General features: G+C 38.9%; 1 protein-coding gene across 1 annotated transcript; it reads right to left on the bottom strand.

The window, feature by feature from the left end:
- Positions 1 to 7,980: 7,980 nt before the first annotated feature.
- LOC8263525 lies at positions 7,981 to 10,591 on the bottom strand. The gene is made up of 2 exons (XM_015721876.3): positions 10,209 to 10,591; positions 7,981 to 9,236 (listed from the first exon to the last, which is right to left on the bottom strand). The coding sequence occupies exons 1-2, from the start codon at positions 10,260 to 10,262 to the stop codon at positions 8,511 to 8,513; spliced, it is 780 nt and encodes a 259-aa protein (XP_015577362.1). The 5' UTR covers positions 10,263 to 10,591; the 3' UTR covers positions 7,981 to 8,510.
- Positions 10,592 to 10,759: the final 168 nt, after the last annotated feature.

Genomic DNA, 10,759 nt, shown 5'->3' with positions numbered 1-10,759 from the left:
ATTTCATTTAAGAAATAATAAGTTAGAACTAAGTTACTCTATAATTTAAATTTTCAAAACTAAAATGACATATATAATTAAAATTAATCGACCCTTTTAATTATTTCACAGTCAACTAACAACAATTTATATTAAAAATAAAAATCAACATTTTAAAAATGAAGAGACAAAAGTGCGAATGGAGTAAATCTCAAAACATTTATAATTATTTTAAAAGAAATCTTCATGTCAAAATTCTACCATTTATTTAGAACTATTCAGAGCTTCATCGCAAACATTCATATCATTTTTCTATTAATTATGATATATACACCAAGCACATATAATAATATCTCATAATAAATACATATTGTAATGAATTTCAATGTAATAATAATAGCACAATGGAATTCTTTTATTAAAGTGTAGTGAATTTCAATGAATCATATGCTCCTTGTTTTCCGTAACCAATATTAAGGCCAACTCTGGATTTTGAAAGTTTCATGCATTAATTACTCAAGAATCTCACAAGGAACTCCTCTTTTGTTCCTCCTTCTAATCCTATCAAAATAATTCAGGCTCCATTCAAATTTTAAAAATATTATTTTTCATTTAAAAATTATATCGACACTCTAAATTAATTCTAAATATACATATATTAAAAAAAATAAAATTGTAATCCTATGTTAACCCTGTAATGCCTGTTCAGAACTTTATAATTAAGATTGAGCAATCATGCTCAGGGCAATTGACTGGCCGTTCATGGCATAATCCTCATGCTGTAAACTCAAAGCATAGACAGATCCTCAAGTTAAGACACAAGCGGCCTCTTGCCATGGGGGTCTTTCTACTCTTTTGGATCTTTAAATTAGCTGAGTTAGCTCTTTTGGATTACACCAGAAACAGATCGTAGCAACTATTAGAACATTGCCATTGGATCAAGAGAAGAGAAATGAGAAAGTTAGAAAGCCATAAGAGAGTGTAGATGAGAGAGAGTTCTTTTGGAGAAACTTGTTTAGAGGAAAACTTGCCTTCCTTATTCTCAAAGATCTCTCCTTATATAGAGTGGAGAGTCGGTAGAAAATATACCAAGGTTAGTGGATATCCCACTAAGACTAATAATACAGCACTATCAAACAAAAGTTAGTGGATATCCCACTAAGACTAATAATACAGCACTATCAAACAAAGGTTAGTGGATATCCCACTAAGACTAATAATACAGCACTATCAAACAAAGGTTAGTGGATATCCCACTAAGACTCTAATAATACACTCCTCTTACATAATAAGGACAAACAATAATATAAAAGAGTGGCCGACAGTTGTATGTGGTCAGAAGACGTCATCATATGAGTCATCATCCATTGGCTGGGAGTCTTGCATGAGGGCTTCTTGCTGTGCCCTGGTTAAGGTAGGGTCGTCCAGAGGAGTTGGAAGATCAGAGAAACAAAAATGTTCAATGGATTGTTCAGTTGATTGATGTCCATTGAAGGTGCAGACTAATGGTGTAGACACATTAGCTGTCCTTAATTCATTCCCTGCATCGCAGGGCCCGCTTTTAGTTCTTCCGTGATTGGTGGAGGAGCAAGATGTAAAGGACTATTAAGTGTTCTCCAATAGTGATGATATTTTGAGTTGCATAGGTGTCTTCCCGACAATGGAGATAGGGCCTGTGTAATATGAAAATAGCATGGTATTCAAGCTCCGGAATTATTGTCCGAGAATAACCGGTGCCCATGAATAAGTTTAAGGAGATCTCCTGTCCATTGGTATGGAGTTTTGAACCGGTAAGGAATCTCCATGGATAAGACCCCGAGTTAGTTTCATTATTGAAGAAGTGTAAGAGATTCATAATAGGCACCTCTATAGCATGATGACAGACTGTAGATAGGCACCATAGAAACCATAACTCACTTTCATGCTTTGGATGTTCAGGGGATAAGTGGTAAATCAAACACCAAGGGTAGTCTGGAAAGAAGAAGTTGGGTTGGATTGGGAGTGAGAAGATTTGTTGAAAAGTTGCCAAATAATGGAACATCATGTTTCGCAAAGTCCTTGACTTGTTTGGTTGTAAGGTTGTTGGGAAGGTCTGGTGGTGAAGGAGGTTGCAGGTTGGATCTGAAGGATGAGGAGGCCATAAAGATTATGGGAAGATTTATTGTAGAGGTGAGAAGAACTATAGGCTGATTCTGAGGCTTAGAAAGTCTGGATAAGAAATCCGGGATTAGGTTTCTTATCCCTTTTATATGCTCAACCTTAAAGTCATACCGAACCATGATTTTAATCGCAATAGTTGGGGCTCGTGCAAGGTCTTCCCGGTTGGATTCAAGAATCTTGGGAAGGAAGAGTTGTCCATCCGAACCGTGAAGTCGTCCAATCAGGGAAGAATTCAAACTTTTTATCCCGTGCACTTGACCGCCAGAATTTCCTTGTAGGTTGTGTGATAATGTTTTTCTGAAGAGGAAAACTGACCCGATGCATATCCACACAGTTGTTCTTTGTCGTGGAGCTTTTCTAGGAGGATGGCCCCCCATGCATAGTCAGATGCATCTGTTTGGAGAATAAGTTCTCCTGCTGACGGGATTGTAAGAGGTGGCGGATTGTGGGCCAGCTCTTTTAATTTTTTGACAGCTGTTGTTTGTTCCGCTCCCCATGGAGGAGGGTTCTTCTTGAGCATCTTTGAGAGGTGGCACGTGTAACTAGACAGGTGTGGAATGGCCTCTCGAACATAATTCAGGATTCCAAGGAACTGTTGAATTTGTTTTGCTGATAAATTTTCTTCCGGAAAATTATCAAGTTCCTTTGTCAGGTGGGGACCATATGTGTACTGGCCATTCTTGAAATGCATTCCGAGAAATTCAATTTCTCGTTGGCCAATAAAGCTCTTCTTTTCAGATAGCATAATGCCATATTTTTGGATGATGGCAAGGAACTGTTGTAACAGTTGGTGATGGTCCTCTGCTGTTTCTGAAAATAGAAGGATGTCGTCGATATAGATCAAAGAAGAGTAAAGGATAGGCCCAAAAATCTCAATCATTGTCTTCTGGAATTGAGATGGGGCCGTCTTGAGCCCAAAAGGCATAACAGTCCACTGGTATTGGGCATTAGGGATACAAAATGCGCTTTGTATCTCTCAATGGATACCGAGTTGCCAAAAGCCTGCCTTTAGGTCAAATTTGGAATAGTACTGGGCCTTTTGGATGTGGACCTTGAGATTTGAGATTCGAGGGAGAGGGAATTTGTTGTCTTGAAGGAAATGGTTTAAGGGTTTGTAGTCTATGACAAGCCTCTTCTTTCCTCGGATTCTTTCAGACCTTTTCTCCACATAAAAGGCTTGGCAAGCCCATTGTGAAGTAGTGGGCTCAATTAAACCTTCACTGTAATAAAGGTCGCATTCCGATCGGCAAGGGCTAGGTCTGTGGGAGACATTCCCATGTGTGTGGCTTTAGTAGGGTTAATGTCTTCATTAAGTTTGAAGGGGAGGCTGATATAGAATTGTGGATTTTTCCACAGAGGAAGAGGATGTTGGAAATGTGAATGGGATTCTGGACAGAACTGAAGGAATTTTTCTGTGTATGAAAGGAATGGAGGAATAGTATTCGTCACAGAAAACAGATTTGAAGTTTCAGTGTATGACCAAACTCGCCTCTTGAACTTTATACCGTTGGAAGGATTTGGAGCTTTTGAGCTTGGTGATAAACATAAAATCCTATCGAATATCCTTGCTTGGAAGATCTGAACCAATGATGTGCGTCCATACAACGCAATCGGGGAAAGAACTGAATTCGATCTTCCTCTTGTGATCGAGTGGTTTTGAAGGTTTGACCACGCCTCAAGAACTGATCATGGGCTTCCAATACTCGATGGGAGAACCATTGGGTTCATCATGCTTCTTTGAGCTCCAGTGTCAAAGAAAGCTACACCGAACAGCTTGGAGTATTTCGAGGATAGTATCTGTATGGGAATATATGGGACTGGAGGAGGTTTTGTAGTAAATTGAAAAGTTTCAGGAGGTGGAGGAGAAACAAAGAAGGAAGATAATAGGGTTGGAGAGAGAGGATATTGTATTGCATCTTCCAGAATATTCTTCTGACTCTCTTCATGCAGACCAATCATCAAGATTGGTATTTCACCATCGTCTGAATCTGAAGAAGATTCTTGTGAAGATTCTGTGGAGTCTGAGAACTCCATTTCTAACCCAAATAAGCTTTCTGGGGTAAGATCTTCTTGTTCTGAAAGTAGGGACTCTATTTCCTCTTCAAAAGAGTCTGCAAGAGATAAGGACATGCTAACTTGTTGTATCATCTTTGCTGACTTTTCTGGACTCCTGGGACAATTTTTTGCATAATGTCCCTTCCGTTTGCAGATGAAACATCCGCCGACTTGTACCGGTTCCGCTTTTACGGAAGTATTTGAATCTCTTTGGGTTCTTTTCCCTGAACTTCTGGTTGCTGCGCGTGTATTTCTGGAAATGATGTCCAGATTTCTTCTTGTGATTTGTATAGACGCAGTTGGCGGCTTTGCACTTGATCTTTAGGTGGTTTTTGTTGCAAGCCTTTTGGACAATCAAGTCCCTTTGAGACAACCTTTGAATAATTCCTGTTGATCACAGTCTCTTAATGGAAGAGAGTGTGAATTGCCAGATTTCTCCAAGTGTAATAGAGGTGGTGGTCTCTTTGTAGCTCGCAATCATATTGTTAACCCCAGTTGTTTCTCATCCCGCGAGAGGTGATGAAGGTATACTTTAGTGTATCATCACCATCATGTCCTCCAAATGACATAGTAGAGCTTGGACATAGCCGAATAGTGTTTTTCCGGATCCTTCATCTTGAATGAACAAAGATTTCGATCAAAAAACTCTTGTTTCTACTGTCTTATGACAAGGTCATAACTTCCAAGAAACTCGGTTATGGAGGATCGCTATCAGCGATGGAGTCGGCAGAGTGACAAATTGAAGCCTAGTGTATTCAGCCGAGATCAAACCAATCTCTTAAGCTTCCCAGAACCTTGTGACAAATTCGGCAAGGACTTTTTTGAGTGTGGCCCCTTCAAGGGTCATCTGAAGATCAATCCATGCCAAGAATTCAGAAAGCTTATCCTTCCATTTTGATGGTGGCAAGTCATCAAAAGTGAACCAAGGTCCTGCGCTAGCTGGTTTTGGCCTTGGGTTTGGAGCTCCAGTGGGAGCAAAGAATGACTGAGCATCTTCATCTTCAGGTTCTACTACTTCTGGACTGGGATCAGTAGCAGAAGTGTTCATGAGAATTTCAGTGATGTCCGCCATCTCTGAATTGTCCGAAGAAGATTCTGAATCATACGGACTGATGAGAGATTGCTCTGGAAATTTGTCTTTAGGTGCTAGAGGAGGAGAGGTTTTCTTTTGCTGGGTTTCTGAGTTTTTTGGGTAAAGGTGAGAGAATGTGCCAAAGGGCTGATAAAGGGTTTCTTGTGGTTGTTCTGGTTGTGAAAGAAAAGGGAAAGAAGAAAAGTATGAAGGAGTAATAGCCGATGAGGTTGAAGCTGCTGATATGAATGTTGGAATTGCAGCAGACTGGTCTTTCCTGAGATCATTTTCAATTTGATCTATTTGCTTCTTCAGCCGGGAAATCTCCCTTTGCTTTTGCATGAAAGAGGGGGTAATTGGCTGAGGTATCCGGAGTTCTTTGTCCAGAGCTTGATACTTTGCTGTCAGGGATGAGTACAGTTGCAAGACTTCTTGTGAAAAAGTATCCAGCTTGTGATCCATGTTTTGAACCAAGTGCAGTGCTTGATCTAGTTTGCCATCTATCTTCTTCAAGTAAGTGTTTTGGACAATAGAATTAGATGTCTGCCAGTTGAGAACTTCTTCAGGGGGTGTCAGCGGTTCTAAGTTTCCAGAAGGTGAAATCCGTGTAGGAAGGATTTCAGATCTTTTGTTCTCTGTTTTTCCCAAGGGAGGGAAATCCTCTGGTTGTAACATGAAACATTCTTGAACCAAGGGTTGTACCGCTGATACAGTTGACAGAGATGAAGTAGGTTCAAAAGTTCGTGGCGTTGTTATACCTGGCCCAACGTTTTGTACCTCCTGTACAAAACTGGACGGGTACCGGGTTTCCAGCCTATAAACCTTTGGATCTGACTCAATCTCCATTCTGCAAGTTGCAGAAGGGGGTTTGCCATATTCAATGTTGAGCTGTGCCATAATTTCTTTGAACTCATCATAAGAAACGTCAATGACCGTTTTTCCTTCTCTGGCAAGAAACTCAATTGCCTCGTCGAACATTGGCAGTGGCTTTTTATTCTTTTTCTGGGAACCATCTGGATCCCGATCATCTGGCTTAGGATGAATCTTCGAACAATAAGTATCCAGAGACATCTTTTCCGGATTCTTCACGATGTCGAAAACAGGTTCAAAGTATAATCCATGTCATCATGACATAGGCATTCTGGCTTGCACATTTCGGGGCTACATCCCGGACAAAGTGTCCTCCCGACTTGGCAAGATAAATCTGGTTGCCGGGATGCTTGAAAGGAGTGAATAGGGACCTTCTCCTTAGGTCGTGATCGGTTGTATCATTGATGCTTGGAAAATTGATGGTGCCGAGGAAGATTCCTCGCCTTGTAAAGATCGTCTTAAATTCCATCCTTTCTTTCGTATAAAGAGGGGATCTGTGGCTTAAACCGGTTTTGATTGAGATGCCTGGAGCTTCTCATAATTTGTTACCCACTCAATAGGAATTAGTTTCATAGATCTTCCTTTCGCTCGCCGAGGAGCTTGAACTATTGTAGGGGTTTGACCAGAATCAACCATGATGTACAAAGCATCTGATGAGGCTTGGAAGCCTGGAATCTGCAGGTTAAGTGCATGATCCTGCAATCGATAAACGATCCGATGATGAAGAGCCGAGAGAGCATTTTCAACTTGACTAGCTCCCGTGATTTGGACTTGTACTTTCAAGGCGTTGGATAGATAAGGATCACTTAGAGAGAGGTTAAAGTTTGGGAAGAAAGTCAAAACAACACTACCGGTGTTGAGTGTTGTGACTATTGTCCCAATCAACGCATGCTCGTGACTTGAGGTAACGAGTGTCCAAAAGCGACATCCGTCAGAATAGCAATCCCATCCTTCCATGATAGGAAATGACAAGTCTCATACCCGAGATGGAGATGAGAATAGCCTTGCTTCCGCCATTGTTCTATGAAAGAAGTGGGATTTCTAAGTAACATACCGCTTCTCGAGAAGTAGCAGTGAAGTGAACACCGAGAAAGTGAGGAGGATTGAACATATTCTTTTATGGTGAGGGGTTTTTTGTGGATGATTTGGTTAAAGGCTTTTCTGACAAAATTTTGTTTCTTGAATATGTTGTAAGGGTTAATGATAGGTACTAGAGTATCTTCTATCTGTACGTTATCAGGAATATGAGAGATCTCAACAAGATGATCTATCTTGTTAGATATAGTTTTCTTACAAGAGGGAGATAATTGAAGGGTAGAAGTATGAGAGGTAATCTCGGTTGACATGGTGTTTAGGGACATGATCCTGTAGATGAATATGCTTGCAATTGCATGATTGAACTGAAAAAAGAGAAAAAGAGTCGCAAATAATAAATAATTTAGGTACTCATTATGAACAATGAGCAGTCACTCAACTACAGGATCATGTCATCTTTAATGTAATTAGGATTTTGCAGTAATATATGTGGTTGGGACTTTTAGGTAGTCCTGTAAAAGGAAAAATCTATAAGATAAAACCTGGATTATACCTTCCAACACAAGGGAAGATGTGACTTTTCTTTCATTGACATGAAAACTCACTTAACATGCTGCTAACTTGTGATAAGTTTTGATGGAACGCATTTGTATTAGGGCTTGCAAAAGAAAAACTATTTAGCTTCTTGATGCATGTATATATATATATATATATTGAGTAAAAACCAAGGCAACTTAGTAAATAATACTTTGTAAAGCAAAAAAATAATATAAAATATAGTTTAATTCTAGGTTGAGAAGCTATCCTTTTACATATTATTTGATTAACAAGTAGGTACAGCAACTGAATCAAGCCCAAAGTTTTCTTTTAAGAATATGATCTTACAAAAGCTTCTCTTTAGAATAACAATAATAAGTAGACCCATGATCTATCATTGTCTCATAGAAATCATTATTGATGCAATATAAAGCATCCTAATAACCTTCTTTGTACTTGAGGTGCTATTTATATATATTAAAAAATAAATGTATATATTTATATATACAATTGGCATTTAATTCACTTGCACAGCCTTCAGGTAATAACTAGGAGAAATGTTGCCTGCATGAGATGCAATGGACCAAATGAATACAACTTTAAAAAGCATTGTCAAGAGCCACAGTGAGGCTAGAGGATTGAAGAACATGAGCCGGGTCGCCTCTGATGAACCCACAAATTTTCTTTGTCCTATAATAAACCTTTGCCAGAGCTCCCATCGCATGCACAGGACCCTGATTTTCACTTGACATGGAATTTGAGGTGTACTTAAAAGGGGCGTCAGGAATGATCATTTGCTTCTTTAATTAAGTAAAGATTGTCTTTTAGGCAGTCTATAGATATGTTCCTCGCCGCTCACTTGATCAACTTTCACAATCCATCTGCTCTTGGCAGCATTTTTTATCATGGCAGTACTACCCCTCATTTCAGATGAAAAATCAAATTCTCCTCCTCCCCTTCCTCCCCCGGCGCGGTTTCTCTTAACAATAGCATTAGATTTACCGATCATAGTTACCTCCATTCCTTTCCCAACCGGGTGCTTAGTAGACCTCACAACAAGTTCATCCTTGTCTTTCATGACTCCCCTGCTAATAATCTGTCCTCCCAACCCTTTCTTCCCACCCACCAAGTTGTTTGCCACCACCACTGATCTTGTAGGATTAACATCTATCAATTTTAGCAACCTTGTATACTCATCATTCTTGCAATCCACAAGAGAGAAATCTATGTTCTCGTAATCTGGCAATAGCTGACATGGGTCACCTGTCCTGAATTCTACCAAATCTTTAAGACCCGAATCTTTAATTACTTTCTTGGCTTCTGCAAGAACTGGCTCTGGAAGAATGCACACTAGGCGGCCCCCGCTATGTCTGGCGGCGGTTGCTAAGGCCACAGTTGATGGTGATAAACCGTATGTGACTTCCACTATGAGTTTAGCTTTCATTCCTGCTGCTATTGCTGATATGAATTCGTTGCTCCCTGGTTCTCGGCTCATCCACGACCCACATCTCCTCTTGTGATCGCCACACTATGTAAACAAGAAAATGAAAATGAAAATTGGGTTTATTTATCTGTATTTGCTTTATCATAAATATTAAATAAAAGATGAAATTATAATTGAAAGAAGAGAAGGGTTTCAACTTCGCATGCACATTGGCACAAGTTATGAAATGCTAAAAACTTGTTTCATTTTTCTTTTTACTGGTAATATGTATATATACTCATTTATTTCGAAATTAAAAAATATATATCCGTTGAGCGACGACCCTTCCACTCGGCACCATCGGATCACTAAGGTCGATTTTCGTCCTTGCTCGACGGGTGGGTCTTGCAGTCAAACTCTCTTCTACCTTTGCACTTGAGGGTCAATTTCCATCCGGCCTGAGAAAACCTTTGCACGCCTTCGTTACCTTTTGGGAGGCCTACGCCCCATAAAAACTGTTTATCTGAGACTGTCTCTTGGCCCGTAGGTCCTGATACAAGGTTAGAATTCTAGCTCTTCCAGTCAAATTTGATTTAACCCCTCCCTTTAATTTTTTATTTTCTTTATTTATATTTTATATTTTCGGAATTTAGACTTATATTGAATTTGAATGTATTTTGCAACTCGAAAGGATTTGGGGAAGGGTCATTTTCATTTCATTTTTGTATCTAAAACAACTAGGTACAAGAGATGAGAGAATTAAGGATACCTACCTGAAAAACTAATCCAATCCATAATGATGTATCAGAAAATAAAACATTTTTATTATTCGACCAATCATCAGGAGAAAAAAAAACAACGGGTACATTAATCAATAAGATTGATGAAGTAACAATTAATGCAAAAACAGCCAATTGGAAAGCAATAGTCATATTTATATATATATATATATATATAAAAAAAACACGAATGACTCGTCATTATTAAGTGGACATGCATGCATGATCTTGTAACATAATAAGAAACAAAAACCGAAAAAGAAAAGACTATTAAACTAAAGAAAGGAGAGATAATCACCAGTTTGAGGGTATCAAGATAAGCCTTTGTAGCAGAAGTAGCAGACCAGTCCATCCTTTCTGTATATACAAATATTATAAATACAGCAACGTGTACCCAGAAATAATCCTTGAAAAAGAAAAATGCACTTTCACAAAAACTAAAGAATTATATAAAAAAATGATCAAATGCCAAAATATTGAGTAAGTATTGCTTTTGCAATCAAGAAATAAAAATCTTTTTCTTTTTCCAAGTTTGCTTTCTGGATTCTTTCCGGGAGCCAAAGAAAGAAAAGCGAATTACATTTGAAGGTAAAATTAGAGGGAAATAGCTGCCTTTTGCTGACCAAGTCCGCCCCTCTTAATTTCCCATCACATATGCCGCGGAAGTTAAATTTACGCGGCCGATCTTTTCGCATTCTACAATCTATTTCTGGTAATAGTTTCCACCATTTTTCGTTTCCATTTAACTAATTATTGACATTATGCAATGTAAAATTTAGCTGGCAGCCTCTTTATCGAAATCTTATTTTCCAGATTTGGAATTCTCTAACTATTTTCTTTGAGGCAAAC

This window comes from Ricinus communis, chromosome 1, assembly GCF_019578655.1.
Source record: "Ricinus communis isolate WT05 ecotype wild-type chromosome 1, ASM1957865v1, whole genome shotgun sequence".
NCBI lineage: Eukaryota > Viridiplantae > Streptophyta > Magnoliopsida > Malpighiales > Euphorbiaceae > Ricinus > Ricinus communis.
This window is presented reverse-complemented; position numbering and strand designations above follow the sequence as displayed.

Coding starts and splice junctions, on each gene's coding strand:
- LOC8263525 (XM_015721876.3), bottom strand. CDS start 10,262: ATGGACTGGTCTGCTACTTCTGCTACAAAGGCTTATCTTGATACCCTC. Junction 9,237..10,208: donor ATCTTGATACCCTCAAACTG/GTGATTATCTCT, acceptor TTGTTTACATAG/TGTGGCGATCACAAGAGGAG.